Raw genomic sequence first — 22,492 nt, 5'->3', positions numbered from 1 at the left:
CATTCATTGAAAGAAATGGAATTCCTTAGGGATTGATAAACCCTTACATTGTATGTATGAAAATGGTTTCAATATCCTGTACCTTTGCCACATCTTGAAAATTAAACTGAAAATGTAGTCAGAAATTCAACAGTGTTTCCTGTATTTTGTTCTAATTGTTGAACAAGACACTCCTTACCTTCCCTGACACTGGAGCTGGATAGTTATCCAAAAACACTTGTATCCATTATGAAGGATACACTCAGACTTGGCTATTGAGAATAAAGACAAACTTACCTGGTTCTGATTAGTACTCACTCACACATGTAAATTATCTGCAATGAAGGGTAGGTAAAAAGATTGTCCAGGTGAACATTTTTTACTCAATTTTTCTGTTTTGGTTCGAGTTGGGAAGCATGCAGTAAGCCAGTTATTGCATGATTTCTCGTCACTTGGGACTTATTACACCCTCGCTTCACTCGGGTGTAATAAATCCCTTGTTACTCGAAAACCATGCAATAACCTTTACATGTAATCATGGTTGGCCTTGAAAGGGGATTATGTGTGCAGTGGACTGTGGTAGCAAGTGATTTATTGCCCACACTTTTCCATTGTGAGAGGTGGGAAGTATGCAGTAAGGGATTTATTACACCCGAGCGAAGCCAGGGTCTAATAAGTCCCGAGTGACGAGAAATCATGCAATAACTGGCTTACTGCATGCTTCCCAATTCGAACATAACAGAAAAATTGAGTAAAAAAAATTCACCTGGACAATCATTCCCTACACTGCAGATAATTTACATGAGTGAGTACTAATCAGAACCAGGTAAGTTTGTCTTTATTCTCAATAGCCCAGTCTGAGTGTATCCTTCATAATGGATACAAGTGTTTTTGTCAGGGAAGGTAATGAGTGGCTGTTCAACAATTAGAACAAAATACGGGAAACAATGTTGAATTCTGACTACATTTTCAGTTTAATTTTCAAGATGTGACAAAGGTACAGGGTATTGAACCCATGTTCATGTATACAATGTAAGGGTTTATCGATCCGTAAGAAATTCCAGTTCTTTCAATGAATGGTATATTTGAATGTGCAATTTTGTATAAAGAAACAGCTCCTAAAGATTATAAACTTTTCCAGGAAATTCTTATCCTCTCATGTGAAAAGGAAATCAATAACGCCGCCAACTCAGTAATTTTTATTGTTTGTTTTTTCAATCATGAAATATCCATTTTTAACTCTTTTTTTTCTTATTTTAAATGTTTTAACTAAGTTTATCATTTCCACTGTATTGACTTCATCGTTACTTACTTATTGCTTATCTCCCCTTTCTTACAGCATTTGTGACCACAGTCCACTGGGCACAGCCCCTTTCATGGTCATGTGATCATTATTGGCCGTGAAAGGGGATTATGTGTGCAGTGGACTGTGGTAGCAAGTGATTTATTGCCCACAGTTTTCCATTGTGAGAGGTGGGAAGTATGCAGTAATTATATTCTCCTTCGTCCCTCATACGAATATAAATTATTTCATATCTATAAATCGTAAGTGAACAAACAACAAAAAGACTATAATTCTTTTATACGCTATAATTAGCTAATCAGGTATCGTTTGTTACAAGTAATTTCATGTATATCGTCGTTTGTTACAAGTAATTTCATGTATATCGTTATGTCACGAAACTGTGAATTGAACATTGAACAACGACTACATATCGAATCATCCTCTTCTCTCGTTCCTGAATACAAAAACAACCAAAACCACATCGGAATACGCATATCACCAAGTCCACGATGTTCAAATCCCTGCGCATTCCTCCGTAGGCTGATCCCCTACATGTTTAATTAACAACACTACAACAAACAAAAACAATTATTAGCATGAACTACAGTTGTGGGATCGCACAACGTTACACGATGTGCGGTGTGCGCACGATGTGTGCACGGTGTGTGAACGGTGTGTGCACGATGAGCGAACGATAAAAAGCTGAACGATCATTGCTTGCGCACATATGTGCGCACGATGGACGGACGTTGTGCGATAACAATCGTGGTTGGTGTAAATTGAGGAATGCCTTAACAATTTATACGGTTTCTTGTTAAACATATAAACTTGATGTTTACGTATGTTTCTATATTCTAGCAACATCTATAAACTTATCTTTCTGTCTATAAATTCTTATATTTAGGANTGCAAATAACAAATCCTTTTTATTACGGTCAAACGGTATCGCATATCAGCTCTGTGTGTCAGGCACTGGTCAGGTAAAACTCCGGACACTCATAAAATTGTTATTTACCTGTTCTGTTACCTTGGAGCCAAACCCATTCTTGACAGCCTAACGGTCACTGTAATACTGTGTAATACGCATTGTGAAATTGTATAATCTTGATTATTGGGATGAGAAATTACAGATATATACACAGTGTACATTATCGCATACAAGCCTTCCGTATTTTTGTCATTCCGTAATTTTGATCTACAAACGATACCAAATCGCACAGTTGTGCGGAGAGAAGCGCACAACGGGGCGAACGATTGCTAAATCGCACAGTTGTGCGCACCATGTGTGGACGATGTGCGGACGGTGTGTGAACGATGTATGCACGGTGTGCGCACGCCATTTTTGGTGCGTTGTGCGGTCCCACAACTGTATAAACAATTCAGACCTATCCTATACATATTTCACTTCAACTGTTCATCTCAACCATACACTCAACACTTGTCTTACTTTATTCTTAAAACTGTTATATAACCCATACCAACATTCGACAACCACGGTCTGCATATACTCCCTATGTTGAATTTGCACTTACATCAAAAAAAAAAAAAAAAACAACAATAATAATATCAATAAATCACATACACACCCAATTAAACAAATTTTTAAAAAAAATAATTGACGGAGCCAACGTGGAACATCCGTCTCTGTGTGTAACAAATACCTCGATGAAAACCCCCAGTTGAACCCAGGTATTTACACACCTGTACAGGTAAAGCACGGACTTCACGTGCCATTAGTTACTACAATTTACAGATCCTTCACTCACAATATAACGAAACGAAATCTAAATATATATACTATAGTTGAGTTGCCGGTGCTACAGGTGAGGTAAACCTGTGGCCACTTTAGACATTATAAATCAGTGGTCCATAGTGACTGCTGCTATACAATAAATAGAAATAAAATAGAAATAAAACAATACAAATCATTATACTTAAAACTTACTTAAACTAGGTGATATTTAATTCACCTGGGTACATATATATTTAATAGTTGTAATTAATAACTTTGGCAATTATAATTAATAAGTACGCTTTCCATATCATTAACAAATAAAGAAAACAGCATGGGCGATAAAGCCTCCCCTTGTAAAAGTCCAACATGCATATGAAACATACCAACAAATTTCCCGCTTGATTTTAAGATTTTACATTTTTGTAAATCGACTTAATTACATTCAGCAATCTATCCCGTATTCCATTTCTTTGTCATGATGATAAAATTTGTCATGAGTAACATAAATCAAAAGATTTCGTATAATCAACAACTACACAATAAAGCCGTTTATTTTGTTGTTAAGTATTTCTAACTAAACTATGTAATGCAAATATTGCATCACGTGTACCAAGACCAGGCTTAAGCCCAAATTGGGCATCTGTAACCACACACTCTGATTCGCTCCATATCAGCAATCTTTTATTTAATAGGCTAATGAATGATTTAGCTACGTGACTAATTAGAGTATTCCCCCTTTAATCATTGACATTGTTCTTATCTCCCTTTTGATATAAAGGAACAATTACACCCAAGCTTGAGGGAAATATCCTACTTCAACCGCATTATTAAACAGCAGAACTAGTACTGGTGCAACAATATCTTTATATTCAATTAATTCATTAAGTATCATATCAATACCTGCTGATTTATCTTTAGACATCAAGTACCAATTCGTGAGGTTTGGTGTTTGAATCATACTCATAGTTAGGGAATTTTTACAGCTATATTTGGACCTAAACTAAGGTGTTCAGAATATTTTCTCACGTTTTAGGGGTTAAAATCAATTCTCGGTAAAATTTCCGACCCAAATTGTGATATATACGAGAAGGGTGGAAAGTTCTCGATGTCGAAATAACGACCCCTCCTAACTTTCTTGCATAAAAATACCCCCGCATTTCTAGTTGATATAAGTTTATGGGCGGATTGGTCGAGTGGTTAACACTCCGGCTTCCAAGCAGGTGGCTTGAGTTCGATCTCCAAAGTCGTCGTACGCAAGAAATATTCAGAGAAAGTGTTTTATATAAGTGGAGTATAAAGTGGTCTTGGGTAGATGTTGCGGTATCTGTGCTGTAAAATTTACGTGATGTGGCACTTCAAATGATACCGTTCGAAGCACGGTCCCACTACAAACAGAACACACAAAATCTCCAGCACACCCGCAGGCATACATATACATGTATAAGGAGGTATTAGCCAGGTGGCATATGACTAATAGTTAGCGCCTGATAAGGCAGCTCCTGCGAATTTCTCAAAATTGTATTGATTAATGTATATACTCTTTGTATTGATTGTATAAAATGTATATTTATGTACTGTAAAGCGCTTTAGAGTGGCTTATTCTAGCTAGATATTGCACTATATCAAATGTTGTACACGTATATTATTATTTTATATAGAGAAAACATGCTAAGTACCATTTAAAAGATGGATTATTGTTCTTTTAAAAACCTCCTATATGCACGTCAAATATATTCTCCTTCCGCGGACATGATCTCCGTTTCCTCGAAAAACACACACCGTTTCCGAATCCACTTTTTGCATATCTATATCAAGGTGACTTCAGCCACATGCCGAAACCTCATCTTTTCAACGGTACTATGCATGCTTTCATACATCAACTAGAATTGTGTTTTTTGATGCAAGAAAGTGGATATTTTTCGACTCTAGAGCTTTCTACCCTTGTCGTACAATGTATGTAATATATCATCATTGGCACTTTTACCGAAAGTTGATCGAAACCCCTAATACGTATACAATTACCATGAACACCTTAGCTTAGGTCCAAATATAGCTGTAACAAATTTTCAGGTCCCTTTCGTTAAATAAATAAAGTTGAATCATTCGAGTATGTTTATTCCTAGCCATTAAAGTACCTCTGGGTCAGATGATCATCTTCGCTAGCCAAGTGTTCGCTTCGTATACACTCCACTTACCCTTGGCGGATATAGCCGTGTTTTCATAATTCCCTCACCTGCCACCTAGCGGATATACCGAGTTATCGTTCTGCGCCCAATACACTTTTAACCAATCAGAATGACTGTTACATACACACTCCATCGGCGTGTTGACATAAGCACGTGTATGTCGAGGCGGAGTATAAATGACAGAGCAATATGGAAACAATCAAAAGGCAGCACACATATTTTCCCAGGTCATCATTTACATATGGCACGTAGTCAAATATTCCACCGACTGATTTAACACTCCAGAAGTTTCCCAAAAGATCGCGCGCCTATTTTTTTTTGGGGCAAAACACTCGGACATAAACGACAACGTGCTTCCGTAAAGGGCGTCACCATTACTGTTTTCCTTCGTCAACAGCGCTATTTGTAAGACGCGATTTCATTGGATGCAATCGATTGGCACCGCGCGAAAATTTGAAGGCTCGGTAAACACGGCTATATCCGCCAAGGGTAAGTGGAGTGTATACAAGCGAACACTTGGCTAGCGAAGATGGCAGATGATATGATAAAACATCATTAAGCTTCAGGCTAAATCTCGCGACTTCGAGCTACTTCATTCGAAAAATTCGGTAAAACAAAACATTCTTAATATAATGATTATATAATAAATTGATCGGATTTTAAAATATTTGAAATTCAACATGTTATTGGCCTACTATAAAAAAAAAACTTACCGTCGGAAGAATTACGTGTATATAAAATCATGTTTAGGTGTGAAAAATTATTTGTTTTCATTATAGCATATTTTCACATTTGTTCTCAATAATTTTTAATGAAAAAACACAATTTAAGACTGCCTTTGCAGCAGCGATATAAATCTATATAAAACATAAGGCAACAATTATATTTCAAGTATTAGGTTTCAGCAGCTGTACAGACGTCCCCCTCAGTTTTGTGTACCGGATTAAAATAACAGAAGGCAATTACATCGACATGTTCTGTGACATGGATTCTGCCCAGGGCCCGTGGACTGTAAGTATGGCAACTGCGGAACTATGTTGAAATCGAGAATAAGCGATTTCTTTTTACGTAGACTCCAGTCAATTCTAGAATGGCATTTCATTCACTAGCTATTCGGCTGGAAACTATGTTGTGATGACGACAGTTTATATATCTCAGCGTAGATTGGCACCTCTCCATTAGAAAACCCGTGGTGCCGTATTTTTTTATCAAGGCTTGGCCTCAACTTAATGAACGCATCTTAAGGTAGTTAAGATTGTCTTAATCCAGTAATGCTTCCCAATGGACATAACATAAGACACTGTTCTTAAGTTAAGGGACATGCGTGAAATTAAGGGCCAGAAAACGCGGATCATGTTGTTTTCCGGTAATGCAGTGGATATTCATTTTGCTGATGAACCGCATACGAAAGCTGTTTAATGCTTAAATAATAGTAAACAGAATTTAGTGCACAACTGAGACGATGTTTAGGTGTTAACGAACCATTGCACGAGAGCGTGTGACCATGTTTGTGCACCAACTCATACACTTAATTCCAAATGCATAAACACCCGCACATATTAGACGACTCCCAGATCAGCTCATCAGCAGCAGCAACTGACACACAATTGACCCCCACAGAAACTCACACACTTTTCCGTATTTAATTACATTTCCACCAGTGAAATATTGGAAATCATTCATCCTATTAAAGTGATATTTTTCAGTCGGTGAAAAAAGTCAAAATGATATTTTCATTAGTGAGAATATCACTTTTGTTTATTTGACCAATCAAAACACTGATTACAAACTACCATTGGCCTTGACAAAATCTTTATTGATTCATCAGCCCAGTCTACTCTGTCGACAATCATGGGGAAACTATTATCGGGGAAACACAGCGTTCGATTCCGCAGTGAACTTTCATTTTCATTGAAGCCAGTAGACTATGCAGGCCATCAATTCTAGCTATTTGATCGGAAGAAACTGATGTCAAATGAGCACGTGTCAGCGTCCAAAGTCCAAAGTTGGGCCAAGCAATTGACAGAAAATATATAAAATATATAAAAGAATCAGGGTCATATGTGACAATGATTAAGAATAACTTACATAGGTGGTTTTTATATTTCATCACCGGGATAAATGGTGACACAGCGACTGCATGTTATAACACTCACCACCATTTTAGATTTGGCGCGTCAAGTATCAACAACGCGTAGTGATCTGAGTCGGTATGATGGGACCTTTTTTAAAGAATTAAATTTGATAGAAATTTGGCATGTCTTGTTAAATTATGAATAAAATCACGTACCATATTAAAATAAACAATGAAAGGAATTTAATAATGAGTTTGACTAATATTTAGAAATAGTTCAAGATTGCTGTGAGCTCGTGAAAGACATCAAAATATTAGCCACACTCGTGAAATATATTTGGTCTTACTGTTAGATATACCTCTATATATATAACACACAGTTCAATTCAATGTACTTTTCTCCGTCAACTGTGTTCAATAAAGATATTACACTCATTTATATACATGTACTCATAAAATCACTCAATGATATATTCCAAACACATGAAATGATAAAATCACGGCATAATATTGGTGCAATTTCGATCTTAAAGCTCAGGCGAAATGCTAAAGTAAAAAGTCTTTCAATTAATGAGTTAAATGTCAACTTTCTTGTGCCGACATAAATTTGTTGATTTTCAATGGTAATAATTAATTTCCACACTCAACAACGCACTCTTGATTTAAATTGGCTTAGGTGATACAGAGACGAAAGCAACCAGGAGATGAAAATTTCACTCGTAGTTGGAAAAACTACAAGACCGGCTTTGGTGATCTACAGCGTGAATTCTGGCTCGGTAAGACAAAACGAAATAGCAATCAGAAACGGGTTTCTTCGTTGAATTCTTGCTTTATTTTTATTTATTTTCAGGTTTTTTGCCTGTTTTGTTAAGGGGTTGTGGGGTCTGGGATAGGTTGAGTGTTTGTTTGTTTGGCCTGTTCATTAGGGGGTTGTGTTGTCAGGGGATGGGTTGGGTGTTTGTTGTTTTATTTTTTTGCCTGTTCGTTAAGGGGTTGTGGGGTCGGGGATGGGTTGGGTGTTTGTTTGTTTGTCTGTTCGTGTAGGGGGTTGTGCGGTCGGGGATGGGTCGGTTATTGGTTTATTTGTTTGCCTGTTCGTTAAAGGGTTGTGGGATCGGGGGATGGGTTGGTTGTTTGGTTGTTTGCCTGTTAGTTAGGGGGTTGTGGGGTAAGGGATGAGTTGAGTGTTTGTTTGTTTGTTTGTTTGTTTGTTTGTTTGCCTGTTCGTTAATGGGTTGTTGGGTCGGGGATGGGTTTGGTGTTTGATTGTTTGATTGTTTGATTGCCCGTTCATTAGGGAGTTGTGGGGTCGGGGGTTGGGTTTGGTGTTTGGTTGTTTGTTTGTTTTTTTGTTTGCCTGTTCGTTAAGGGGTTGTGGGGTCGGGGGATGGGTTGGTTGTTTGTTTGCCTGTTCGTTAAGGGGTTGTGGGGTCAGGGGATGGGTTGTTTGTTTGATTGTTTGTTTGCCTGTTCATTAGGGGGTTGTGGGGTCGGGGATTGGTTGGTTGTTAGTTTGTTGGCCTGTTCGTTAAAGGGTTGTGGGGTCGAGGATGGGTTGTTTGTTTGATTGTTTGTTTGCCTGTTCGTTAAGGGGTTGTGGGGTCGGGGGATGGGTTGTTTGTTTGATTATTTGTTTGCCTGTTCATTAGGGGGTTGTGGGGTCGGGGTGGGGTTTGGTTGTTTGGTTGTTTGGATGTTTGTTTGCCTATTTTTTAAGGGGTTGTGGGGTTGGGGGATGGGTTGGGTGTTTGTTTATTTTTGTTTGCCTGTTCATTAGGAGGTTGTGGGGTTGGTTGGGTGTTTGGTTGTTTGGTTGTTTGTTTGCCTGTTCGTTAAGGGGTTGTGGGGTCGGGGGATGGGTTGGGTGGTGGGTTTTTTGCCTGCTTGTGTAGGGGGTTGTGGGGTTGGGGATGGGTTGGGTGATTGTTCTTTGTTTGTCCTTTTTACGCGTTGTCTTATTCTTCAAACCATTTTAAAACATTTCTATGACAACGACAATATATGAGTATGGTAACAAATAAGTATATCCTTGTACATGTTTGTAAGGTTAATGTTAAGATTCCATGTATGTTTACTTTCTGCTTTTATTCCGATCAAAGGCAATGACATTCTTCACCTCCTGACAAACACTCCGAGAGTCCTACGTGTAGAACTAGAGGCCTGGGACGGGACAACAGGATATGCCGAGTACTCAAGGTTCCAAGTGGCACACGAAGAGAAGAAGTACAGACTCAATGTTAAAGGCTTCTCCGGAAACGTTTCCAGTAAGTATTTTTGTATTTCCTTGTTACCTTTTGAATCCAAGAATTAAACTCGTAACCACAGATGTTTCCCTGAATGATCCTTGTCACGCTGCACTTTTTCCTATATGAAGTTACCTCCACTTTACTTTCGTTTGGACAAAGCTGCAGCACAGTTCGGCCAGGACACTTCCATCGACCAGGTTAGCGCCACGGATTAGAGCGATAGAATAATAATCTGAAGTCTACGGTTCGAATCCCGGTCTGGTCCAACAAAAAGTTCACACTCAGAACATTTGTTGCCCGTTTCACTCAGACTTTCGAGGGCAATACTTGATCTTATCGAGTTAGAACAGTAACCAACAGTGAATACATCAAATTTCGCGCCATTGTTGTCATCTGCGTCAGTCGCTCTGTCCTCGAGCATGGTCCCTCTTGCTCATTTTCAGTGATGTTTCCAACAAGGGAAATGCGACTCGGGGAACGCGATCGCGTGAGAGTAAAGATATGTTTTATTTCGCCGTCATGTGATCAATATAATCCAATCAGACACGCTGGTTATAATAATATTGGTGGTCGGGTGGTGCAGTGGATATCGCACTTGCCTTTCACCAAGACTTAACGGGTTCGATTCCCCGATCGGTCGTGAAAGGTATTGGGTCACTGACCACATGGGTTTTCTCCAGATCCTCCAGTTTCTTCCCAAATTAACACCCCGCGCACTAACATCCAACCCAACAAGACTGATTGATATAAGTTAAAATTACTTGTTTCATAATCATTGTAAGATAATGAAGTGTTTATTTTTTTAATCTGTGGATTTTTTTCTCTGTGATAAGCTGATGCCATGAGCCACAGTCATGACCAACCATTCACCACGTTCGACATGGACAATGACGAAGCTCCCGAACATGTTACTAACTGTGCCCAAACTCATGATGGCGCTTGGTGGTTCAGACAATGTACAGATGCCAACTTTAACGGCCGCCATCAGACAGACACGGGAGAAGACCCGATCTCGGCAATCTTCTGGTGGCATTTCCCGAACCATAAACGCCGTAAAACCCCGTTGAAGGAGTCAGTGATGATGGTACGGTAGCTGTGGTAGAGGTTGGATTTTACACATCTTCTCATTTGTATGCCTCATCCCGCCCCCTCAAACGCCTTGTCTGTCTTGGTTTCTTGGTTTCTTGGGGATAACTTTCGAGCAATTAATTATTTTTAAAGCGTTAAAGCGAATGAACCTCCGCGGGAAGCCAGTTTATTGTGTGGTTACTTAGTCAAAGGTCAAGGTCACAGTGGCTTTAGATAGTCAAGTGGTATCCCTTGAACAATGACTTATATCTAAACCAAACTTAAATTGATGTTGCTTGTTTACGGAACATCTCAATTATTTCTGATTTATACAAAGTTTTAAATTACAACACAATTAATACACTGTACATCATTCTGTGAAGTTCCTGATTTAGAGACATAAAATACTTTATCTGTGGTATTTTTGCACATAAGATAATACTATGTTTTAACTTATACAATTAGAGACCTGCAATACTTTGTCTGTCGTATTTTGTTTATAGGATTAAACCGTGATTTATCTTAGAGACCTATTTTGTCGTATTTTTGTCCATATAATAAAACTATTTTTGTAATTTTAACATCTAAGTAGTTCATTTGCATTAAGTTTCGTTTTCGTGGTATTGATTTGTTGTAACCTTAGTTTTATTAACTGAAAAAAAATGTTAATGAAAATATAGCTTCATTCTGATTTGGTACGCAGAGTGTGTAAATGTAGCAGGACGTTCACCGTCAGCTGTGGATAGAACCACCGTTTATATTTGACCATTGTATCATACAAGTCTATAACCTTATTGTTCGTGTATTGCTTGTCTGTATTCAAGTTTAAAACAGCAATAAACTGGTTTGTTGCAACTTGTTTGACGTTTATCATATGATATTTACATTTGCTCTGCATTGCCACTATATAACACTACAAAGGTCAGTTCCGTGTTATGAGACCATAACACGGGCGTAGTGATATCTCCGCGGGACCAACTAACTACCGGATAGCTATTCCCCTCCGCACTAGAAAAGCAAATAGTCAAAACATCCATAATGATTCAATGATATATTGTAAAATGCATATATTTATTGATTAAATTGTGGCAATTCTAACGATATTTTTGTGTTAATTTCTACGAACTTTATTTTTTAAGGGGAAAGTCACGTTCTACCTCTTGAACAAACACCGCGAAATTCGAATTTAAAAATGAAAATGATATGAAAAAATGTAAATATAAGCATGAAGAAATTCTGTTCTGTGTTATGGTCCTATAACACGGAACAGAATGCTGTTTCATGCTTAATTGAATGGACTTATTAACTGCGCAGTAGCAGTTGAACGTGACGTTTTCCATTTGGCTAGGGTTCTGCTGCGGAAATGCTGTATAATTATTGTACATATAATAAACCCAGCTTGACGAGATACACAAAATGACTTCAAATACGCGTTACATGTTCATGTACATGTATATATGTTAATTATGTATAACCACAGGGACCTGAGAATTTGTTACATCTTTATTTGGACCTACATTGAAGTGTTCAGCGTATTTGTACACGCAGTCATTGGAATGGCATCATTTTTTTTTATTTCAACTTGATGTAAATCCATAAAACATCCCATCAATAACCAACACTTAAATGGCTACTATCCTCATGGTCAATAATTAGATGTTAATGGTAATATTTATTTAGAAAACTCGTTTCATATAATTCTTCCTTCAAGAAATAATGTATTCAAACGAACTCTTTTTGTGATACATGTGTATTGTACCTGTGCTATGAATACTACTGTACCTGTGCGATAGATTAGATTATATTACATGTGCAATTAATTGAACGTCCTTTTAACAGCTGAGGTCATTCAAGGACGTGCCTCCATGTGTGTTGTGTTTGTGTTCTTTGGAGCCTTCACAGTCCAGGACCCATATTCATGAAACCATTATCATGTTCAAACTCTTAATTTACGATGATAAATTAAAAAATATATAATCAGTTTGTCAATTTTATGGAAGAATTTTGGAAACTTAAAACCGGATACTGTTTTCAATGTTTTCACTCGACTTTTTGACCGTATTACATGATTTTAAGCGATTAACATGTACAAGAAACTTGGCTTGAGAACAGAATTCATGATGGAGCATGTGAATGGTATCATGAGTACGGGCCCATATCTCCCATCCTCCCCACTTATATATATATATATATATATAAAATGAAAAAGATCGTAGACAAAGCGTTGGGCGGCATTACTTTTGTAATCTATTGCAAAAGCACTCTTGCACGTACTTGGGAGCTCGCACGAGCTTTTACGTCACATTGCATGTCGTCCTTTTTTTTTGTCATTACAAAACAAAGATATTTTAAAGATAACTCTTTAATGTCTCAAATGCACTGGACCTGTTGGTATGTTTATTAATGAATACATATTTATTTTGTGCACATCCCAAGATATCTGATTTCACTAGTGGTGATTCCGGAATTTTTACTGTACTTCATGCACCAGGTTATCGCTGAGAAATCATGACGTCGTAAGGGTTGGAAATAGGGAACAGCACATTTTTACCTCATAAGTCTTATTCCAGCAAACTTACATTTAGTTGGACGAAGAAGTTTGCTATCACCATCATACAATGTTATACAGACCCGATCCCTCATGAACAACTTTATAATTTCTTCCCGTTCACATTTGTTGTTATCTGAACTGTCGGTACAATCAAACGTGGTTCGCTTCCTGACTGTCCCGTTCACCATGAGGTTGAGAGTAGTCTCCCTTACTTCAATCAACACAACTCGCCACGTAATCATGTACGTACCCGACCGAGGGCATACGAATGTACTCAAATGTCGTTTGTAACCTCTTCCATAGTTCATTGTAATCTTTTCAAACGGAATAACGTCATCGACCAGAGGATCTACGCACGTGCGCATGTAGGCTGAGAATGCGACTATAGCCAGACCTAAATGTAGTGGAGAAAAAAGTGTAAAAACATATTTAAGTATACATGGGTCAAAGAAGTAATATCATCGGTAAATTCCCAAATTACACTGGATCCTTACAAGCGTATGTTTGAAGGATACAAAGAATGACGTGATTTGGTATATGGGGCAAGGAAGTTCAAGCGGTGTAGAGGTTGTCCAATTTTCGGAGCATTCCGCTCCTTTATCAAGACACAGAAAAAACACAGAACAGTTACATTACATAAAAACAAAATAGAAATATAATAGGATGTAGCTAATATTTGAAAACAATATGTCCCCCGGCTAGCCGCAACGTTGATCAATGCTATTGTGTGTGTGTGTGTGTGTGTGTGTGTGTGTGTGTGTGTGTTCGTCGACTACATCTGAAGAATGTTTAAACATACAATGTACATATAGTACAATTAAGCATCCATGACTTAGGACATGATATATGCACATTTTGTAAGCTTGAAAATTTAAATGTACTTTGACGGTTAAACACCAATCATACCAACCTTACACTTTACTGCTTGGACTAGCATTGCAAATATGTTCTTTTACATTTTGATATTAAGGTCGGGTTTTTTGGATCCGAATGTGTCATAGACTGGATTACCTCCCTTAGAACCATCTCTTTTTAATATGGTGTGCCGTTGATAGTATTGTATTTTCGAAGCAAAATCTAACGGAGAGTAGAAAAACTACTTGAAGGCAGAAAATCCAGTCTATGTTCGCCCGCATTGGGAATTCCTTTACGATGGTTCGGAGCCCACATTTGACTCTGGCGACAGTATTAGGGTCATCGACAGAATACGGAAACACCAGTTTTTCCTCATCGCGAGCAGGTGGATAAAATCTAACAGACGTACTATTTTGAGAAAATACGTTCCCATGTGCTGGGGAATGTTTCTAGTTCTTCTGTTATAATTTGTTTTACCTATAACTGAGCTATATATCGCCTTTCAGTAGCATACTAAATACTTTAGCATGGAAGGTCAATGTGGGAACACTTTAAGAAGAGCTTAAGAACCACCTGGAAATCTATTTTCTCCAAAATCTGCTCTCTGTTGGTGACAGCTGAAGCGGAACACCACTCTAGTTATAAAAGCTCAGCGTATAGTGAAATAGTCCGTCGTAGTTTTCAGATCCCCTCCCCAAATTAATTGAAAATACATTGTAGATAAACTCGAAGCAAACATGTTTTTGTTCCCAAATTTTGGTAGACGGAATCTCACAGATGACAACGCGGCACCATATGGGGTTTTTCTCGACTTTTATTAACTTGCGAGTTATATCAAGTATTAGTATTTAGGTGATAAACAGTTTATCACACAGTCGAGATTAGGTGCGTCATTGTCCTAATTTTATCCACCTGCTAGCGATGATTATTTTGATCGTGTCAAATACTGAAAATAAGGAGTGATGATTTATAGATTATCACATTGTATTTTCAGAGTTTGTCGTGAGAACAATTTTCTCATCGCGAGCACGTAAATGGATAAAGTCGAGAGGCGACACCGCAGGTGGCCTCGAGAATTTATCTACATGCGAGCGATGAGAAAATTGTTCGAGCGACAAACGCTGAAAATACTGTATGATTAACTATTTATCATTTATATACTACTACTTATATATTTCTCCATTCACAAAAACAAAACTAAACACCATGTTTTCCAAATGACTTCTAAGCTCAATGGTCAACGATCGCCTGTGACAAACGTAAACAAATAGAATCACTATTTCCGGTTTTGTACGTCACCTGGCGTGAGCAGACGTTCTTTTTTGAGAAAATATGTTCCCAAGTGCTGGGCAATGGGAAAATCCGTTCTGAAGTTCTTTTCAAGTTGTTCTCAAGTCGTTCTCAACTTCGTCTTATACTGACAACCAATGATAATGAATGTATCATGCTACCGGAAGGTGGTATAAAGTAGTATATAGATGATAAATATAATTCTCATCACTATACAACAGCCCAGCCTCGTCGGCCATATTGCAAATCAAGCACAAAAAAAAAAAAACATTTTAAAATATTCCTATTTGAAAATGTTGCTACATCTGCAAACGCTTAACAACCAAAACCCCACCCCACCCCCACTCCACATCCGACCTCCTGCGCGTTTTATATAGCAAACATGAAATTTCACAGAACTATGGTTGTTTGTAATTTCAATATTAAAAACAAATACAAAATAAAAACAAAAACAAAACAAACAAAAACAGGAAAAGTGCAGGAGTCACGAAGTGAAGACCTTTATACCACCAAGTCTACACTTAACCAATGCTGTCAACCAGGAATTAAAAATTAAATGCACAGAATCAAAATGAGAGTCCTAATTATGGGACCAACGATGAAATGCACATCTTGACAGGGGAAGTTACTCTAAGCCAGGAAAACTTCTACACACATCCTCTTTATACAAGGGTGATCACTCTATTTCAAAAAAAAAAAAAGTGGAACTCTTCTTTGCCATTATAACTGATGTGGCGGTACCAATTAACTTATAACATCTAAAACATAACTTCGTAAACAGCAAATAAATATAATGTACAAATTCACAAGTTTACCTCGTCGTTTTAACTTTCCCTTCCTCACAGCCGGGGCTTTGACAGCGGAAATAGGTTTGCTCACTATCTCACCTTCTTCCGGAAGTGTATCTGAAGTACTTTCAGCATCCAGATTCTCTGTCCGGACATTGTTTTTCGAATTTGACGAATGCGATTTCGCGGAAGGAAGATACATTGAGCCACATGTACGATGTTTATTTTTCGTCTGCACGGAAGGGATGGCGTAATCGTTATCATCCGATTCATACAGTCCCTCAGACGAGTCTTCCTCGCTGGACCGGTATTCGGCAAGTTTATCCATTTTAGTTAATTATGAATATTTCAGTTTCCATGATTCAATCCTTGAAAAATTATCACATTTCAAAAAATGAACAATAGACATCAATGATTAACCCGATACTGTATACGTATCTGTAAAGTTCTGTAATGAAAACCTTGATCGAAATGAAAGTTATCCAGCAGACTGTTCGGAATAACGGATTCTTCGGATCATCGGAATCCGGATAAGGACGTTCCTTCTGCAGTTAAGAAAGTGTGTCACCAACAACACTTGTTTAATGAATACACTATAGCATATTTTGAGAGACCAAACTTGAATTCGTATATCAGTAGATAAGGTCGTTTTGAGAGTGTGAAAACAAACTGGTCGACAGCTGTTAAGATAAGCAATGCCATATCCAACAGATCTCGCTTCTAGAATCGTTATAATTATCGCTTCACCGGAAAACATGCTAGAGCTGTAAGAGTTACTTCCCTTATTAACCAGCAAGTGAATTAGAGAGAAAAATGGAGTAAATGTGGGGGGGAAAGATGGAGTAAATGTGGGAAAAAACAAAAAGAAGACTGAACATTTTCCATCAAGTCAAATGTAAATGTTTTAAGTGCATAATGTTATATTTCAAAGGGCTCCCAATCACTTAGAAACCTGGGATATGATACTTAAATCTTTTTTTGTGATAATGAATACTGCTTTTTATTAATATATGTGATTATCTCCCTTTACTTGTAATATAATGTGTTATTGTTATTTTACATATGTTCGTCGCAATAATAGCTCTCGAGAGCTAATGTTTATTGTTTACATGTATGGGACTTGAAACGAAGTTTCTTGTATCTTGTAAAGGTGAACATTGCCTCGCTTCCAGTAATGAAATAGACATTTCATAAGTAATTTACGCATCGATCAATATGAAAGAATTTTTAACCAACGGATTGGTGATCAAATGGCGATCAAACCAAATCAGAAACATATCTTAACATCTGTTACGGCTGTATGAACGTAACACTTCTCGACCCTAGTTTTTTAGTTCCCGTTTTATACAATTTCCTCAAATCTTTTGCAAGAAACTTAAATAGCATTTTGAAAAAAAGGGCTTTGCATGTTAATGCTAAATAGCTTTGGAATGACAAAAAATACCTTCATTACTAACTAATCATTCCAGAAATATCACTCTCGACAACCAATGACACAGAGGTATACAATGAAATAACGACTGAACCACGTGTTTGCTTTCATTTTTTTTAATTATTTCTGCATTAAATATTGTGAACAAAGTGAACTTTCCAAATCACAAAATCCATGCCGATATCACAGTCTTAAATATAGGGAACCCATCATATTCATCATACAATGTACATATACAACGAAATTTAAATTAAACAAAAAAGCTCCATTTGAAATGAAAATGCAACAATACTTCATGCATGTTAAGATTAATGGTAAAATCGCAAAAGTCTGTAGAAACAAATGCCCTGACCACACAGTAAACCTTCATTTTTTCATAAGTTATATTGAGCACAACTACCAAGTTGTTGATCTCTTGGTTTTCTTTAAAGAGTTACTGCCCCTTGCATATTGCGTGTAGAACCTGTTTTAGGCGATTTCGCTTACAATGTATACATTTGTATCTTATTCGTGGATTACTTTCACTTGGTCTATCTTACAAATATTCTTTTTGCAGGTAATACAATTTTCCTCTTTTGCTCATTTGTTTAACGTATCTCGATTGCATGTCACGGGCAAAATGCCGAAATATATAAATCAACAACAAAACGTTAACTATGTAGTAATACCACAAAGATAAATAAATAACAGAAACAGTGGGATTATAAAATTGTACCCACATATATAATATTCATAAATATAGAAATAATTTTCACTCTTAGCGAGATAAATATTTTTTCAACAAAAAGGAAAAACCTGTGCCGTTGGATCTCAGTAATCTGAATTTCCGTGTATTGTTAATTTAAGCGCTGATCGTTTGGGTCATATTACTCAAAAGCAATGGTTCCAACTGTCGTTCCGGAATTGTGTTTTTTTTCTATTAGACTGCGATTTGTTTTGTTTAGTGGTACCATAAGCGTCGAAAGGTTGGAGAAACTGTGTTTTACGTCAAAATTTTCGTAGATATTATTAACATCATTATCGATGATCACGCGGAATTTTTAAACAAGCAGCGGACTTTCGTTTTTCTTTATGTTAGTTCAGAAGAAAATATGTGTCCATACCAAATTATATGACCAACGTTTCTCCAAAACAAAATCCTGTATAATCAATAAAGCCTTCGATTATATTACTGAAATAAAAACTAAAATTGTTCCTAAATATGTTATATATGATATATTTAGGAACAAAACTAGTTTCCATTACAGTACCAACAAAGCCGAACAATGCTTAAATTAAATGAATAAAATAATGCGTTTGACCGAACTGCTTCGTTATTGTTAAATAGTAAAAAGCCGATACCTTCCGAACTTTGTCAAAATGTTCTCCGAATGTCAAGGAAGTGGTATAATAAATAAAACGGTTTTGAAATGACGGCAGCTAAGAACATTAAAACTAAAACAAACCGGAATCCCTTTAACACGGATATTTTGAGGAAAAATAGAAACGCGTCCGGATAATAGATAACACACCTGATCAAATCACGCCGGACAAGGGGATCAACAATAATAAAATACATTTTTTTAAGAGAAAATTAACAATAGTCACATGTCGAAATCACTTAAGTTTAACAAGATATCACAAACATGCATAAAAAACGAGATCCAAGTTATTTGAAGAGATCTTTCTGAAACAATTTTAAAAAGATGCTGATAGCATAAACGCCTCATCTCTCTCTCCTGTCCACAATTATAGTGCACATATATCGATGACGTTTTACTCAGGATGTGCTCACAACACACAAAAATGAAATCCAATTTGTCCTTTGTGAGTCGGAGCGCCATACCAAGACATTGTAATGAATTGCTATCTTTGAAAATCTGATGTGCTCTGGGAATTCATCATACCGTTAATTCTCTAAAGAAAACACGCCCGGTTCAAATTTTCCGGATGAGAAATACTGTGCTGTTTATGCAGCGATACCTGAAAGAAAAAGAGAAAAGGTTATTAAAATAATCTTTCCATTGTTGTTTTTTTATTTCAATATCTTAACCTTATCATAGAAACCTTTTACGAAAATTGATATATAATCACCAGTACATTTACGGGAACATCCTTGTACATGTATAAAGAATTGGGATCAGTGTAAATTTGAAGCTTATCTGTGCAACGCGAGGCCCTCCGTAACAAGCAGACGTCATGGACGCCACTGAGAGAGAGACACTTCAATACCGCATATCTAGGGCATAATACATGTACCTACATTTATAAAGTAAATTTACATATTGAAAGGAATGAATATATCTGCCTTACGTATCTTCCGCAATAAACACCGAAAAAAGTACCGTTCAATCCCTATCTTAAACAAATAAATGTTATCAACATCTAACCAAACGGACGAACAGTTCGTAAAAGAATTGTTCAAAATTGTTCAACAGAAGGAAAATGGAATGATTTAAGCAACCCAAACTTACATTCCGATGAAGCTCTCGGCTAATTTCAGCAAATGTAGGCCTTTTCTTTGGGTTGTGCGACCAGCTCAAATCGATCAAATTCTGGAATAAAAAAATGACACTCAAGTTCATAAACACATTTACATAATTAAGCCCATTGTTCAAGTGGCATTACTTTCTAAAACAATATGCAGATTATCTTTTTTGTCGTAAAACATAGATACGTTTTTTTTTTTTTTTATCTAACTTGTACAAAATGCCAGATATTAGGTTGGCACAGTCGGAGGGTTTTTGCTCTTTTTTTTTGTTCACTGAAAACTGAAATATGCATATTTTTTTTCTGTTCTATTTTGTGTTCGTACATTTAAACATAAAATTTTACTGTTATTTTGAACAAAGTGCCATCTCATGTCCTACTTACCCAAACCTTCCCTTGAAAACTATAACAGGATTGCTTTACTTTTGATCTGTGACCTTACCGTTACTACTGTATAGGTCATGACCTTTGAACTTATCATCTACACTTGAATTCCACATAGCAATGACCTATTAAAAATTTCCTCTCACATTATGACAAACCGCGCACTTCCTTGAAGTCCAACAAAAGGGATCGATATAAGTTGCAATAAATTGACCATATTTATTGTATATATATAGTTTACTTACAAACCTATTAACTTTCAAAATCACTTGGAGATGACCTTAACCTTTGAACTTAGGCAGGGTAACAATGCATATATATATATATACCGGATACTTATTTGGTATGACCTTGACTCTTGACCTTACCGTTAAAACTCGGGTGGCGTTGACCTTGCCCAGTGGCTGTTTTTGATTGGCACATGTCTTCCAGATGATCGTTTCCGGTTGCAGGCCGTAATAAGGTAACTGGCCGGCCATAATCTCATACATCAGGGTCCTGTCAATAGAAAATATTCAAATAAGGTTAAATGGAATATGTCGTTTGTTTCAAATTCCCCTCTCTGCGTGCATTCTTTTCATATCATGACTACCAGAAATACCATTCCTTATTCAAATTCAATTTACCATCGTAATACGATTTCCTAACACAACTTTTCAAAATGAAATCTGTCCATTTTTCACTAGACTGCATGGGTCAAATGAGAGGACGACAGGAGACGGGCGAAAAGAAACAGTACGAATATGACATTTCGGAGAAAATATATGACGTCACCACCAGGATCCGACGGGAGAGGTTCAGACTGAAATAACAGGTTTAGTGAAAAATAACCATCCTCTACTTTGGAAGTGGAACATAGAAATATCGAGAGCAAAAAGCAACATCTTCTTAAGACTGAAAACCACATATTTGAAAATCTCTTTACTTATCTTTTTAAATATTGTTTTTATTTTAAAGGTAGCATATCGCCATTTGAAAGTCGGATACTGAAGGTGCATATGAAATACAACTTTGTAAAGAGGGGTTTGAATAACAACAACAAAAATCAACAAAGTTGGAAATTTCAAATTAAACAACAAAAGTAATGACGGTTAGGGGGTTCGGAGAATGGCAGGCGCATACTTTCAGACTCAAAGAAACAGGGTTCACATTAAGTTTTGGCGATTTACCTCCAACCTGCCCTTTTCTGGGGATCCACCGCTGCGTGCAACCAGGGCAGTTTCATTTCTCACTTACCCAAATGCGAAAACGTCCGTTTGGAGGCTATAGTCGACCGTGGCTATAAGCAATGGGGGCACCACCATCATACTGGATAACACTTCCGGTGCAATATAGGTCAGCTGTCCGCGTGGCACGCATGCGTACTGGGGTCTAATTACAAACGTAAACAATATAAGGTATTAAAATTGTAATCTGAGAAAATATGTGAATTCACGTTTATCAATTTCAGACAAAACGAATATCTGTGGATATAAGCTATACAGAAATGACATTTTCTTTAAAATATATTGGGTGAAAAAATACACCAGTTGTTACGCTCACTTTCGCTCTCTACACAGAGCGAAAGTGAGTATCCGGTAATGGATTTGGTTGAATGGCCGTAAAACTAGTAGAAATATATATACCATACATGAAATAAATGTCTTTATTTTTTTATGTGATTTACACACATTTAAATATTTCATATATATATTATATATTTTAAATATTTATAGATGTTTAAATGATTTACCTGTCTGAATGTTTATCAGCTATCCCATAATCCACCACGCTGACCCTGGCCTTGGGACACATGAAGACGTTACGAGTACTGAGGCACCTGATGACGATACCCTTAGCGTGCAGGTACCCCACCCCGTGCGCCACCTGCCGGAGACACTGGATCTTATTCTGTAAATTCATTTTCTCCTTCCTTTTATGTATCTGGTCGTACAGTGAAATGCCATCTTGAACACTGAAACGGAAAGACGTGTTTATGTAGATCTCTACGTTAAGTAACCATTTTTTTGCAAGAAAATACGACTTCACTTTTCCCAGTAACACTCTCAAAAAGAACACTCATCTCTTCTTACCCGCTATGAACATGTTTTAGAAAAATCAGAATTTGAAGTGTCCGAAATACGGAGGATCCAATTTAAAAAGGACTGGTT

The 22,492-nt window shown here is 37.1% G+C and overlaps 3 protein-coding genes across 8 annotated transcripts in view; 1 reads left to right on the top strand and 2 right to left on the bottom strand.

The window, feature by feature from the left end:
- Positions 1-11,632, top strand: part of LOC110456317 (angiopoietin-related protein 7-like) — a 25,172-nt gene extending 13,540 nt beyond the window's left edge. Inside the window, exons 2-5 of the mRNA XM_021506985.1 lie at positions 6,084-6,196; positions 7,936-8,035; positions 9,359-9,523; positions 10,339-11,632. Of these exons, the coding sequence (XP_021362660.1) occupies positions 6,084-6,196; positions 7,936-8,035; positions 9,359-9,523; positions 10,339-10,598 (638 nt within the window). The 3' untranslated portion in view covers positions 10,599-11,632. The remainder of the gene's footprint in view (positions 1-6,083; positions 6,197-7,935; positions 8,036-9,358; positions 9,524-10,338) is intronic.
- On the bottom strand, positions 1,753-16,661 carry LOC110456318. 2 transcript variants are annotated; one of them, XM_021506987.1, is made up of 2 exons: positions 16,085-16,661; positions 1,753-1,833 (listed from the first exon to the last, which is right to left on the bottom strand). In XM_021506987.1, exons 1-2 carry the CDS (start codon positions 16,383-16,385, stop codon positions 1,778-1,780), a joined length of 357 nt encoding a protein of 118 aa, XP_021362662.1. In that variant the 5' UTR covers positions 16,386-16,661; the 3' UTR covers positions 1,753-1,777. The 2 variants fall into 2 exon arrangements, with proteins under 2 accessions (XP_021362662.1, XP_021362661.1); XM_021506986.1 differs by lacking the exon at positions 1,753-1,833 and adding an exon at positions 12,947-13,518.
- Positions 16,662-17,596: 935 nt separating this feature from the next.
- LOC110456323 (kinase suppressor of Ras 2-like) overlaps positions 17,597-22,492 on the bottom strand; it is a 48,640-nt gene continuing 43,744 nt past the window's right edge. For all 5 annotated transcript variants that reach the window (XM_021506999.1, XM_021506997.1, XM_021506998.1 and 2 more), the window contains exons 8-12: positions 22,075-22,296; positions 21,579-21,713; positions 20,711-20,840; positions 19,943-20,023; positions 17,597-19,451 (exon numbers count right to left, since the gene is read on the bottom strand). In XM_021506999.1, the coding sequence (XP_021362674.1) occupies positions 19,386-19,451; positions 19,943-20,023; positions 20,711-20,840; positions 21,579-21,713; positions 22,075-22,296 (634 nt within the window). In that variant the 3' untranslated portion in view covers positions 17,597-19,385. The remainder of the gene's footprint in view (positions 19,452-19,942; positions 20,024-20,710; positions 20,841-21,578; positions 21,714-22,074; positions 22,297-22,492) is intronic.

This window comes from Mizuhopecten yessoensis, unplaced genomic scaffold, assembly GCF_002113885.1.
Source record: "Mizuhopecten yessoensis strain PY_sf001 unplaced genomic scaffold, ASM211388v2 scaffold8657, whole genome shotgun sequence".
NCBI classification, from domain to species: Eukaryota; Metazoa; Mollusca; class Bivalvia; order Pectinida; family Pectinidae; genus Mizuhopecten; species Mizuhopecten yessoensis.
This window is presented reverse-complemented; position numbering and strand designations above follow the sequence as displayed.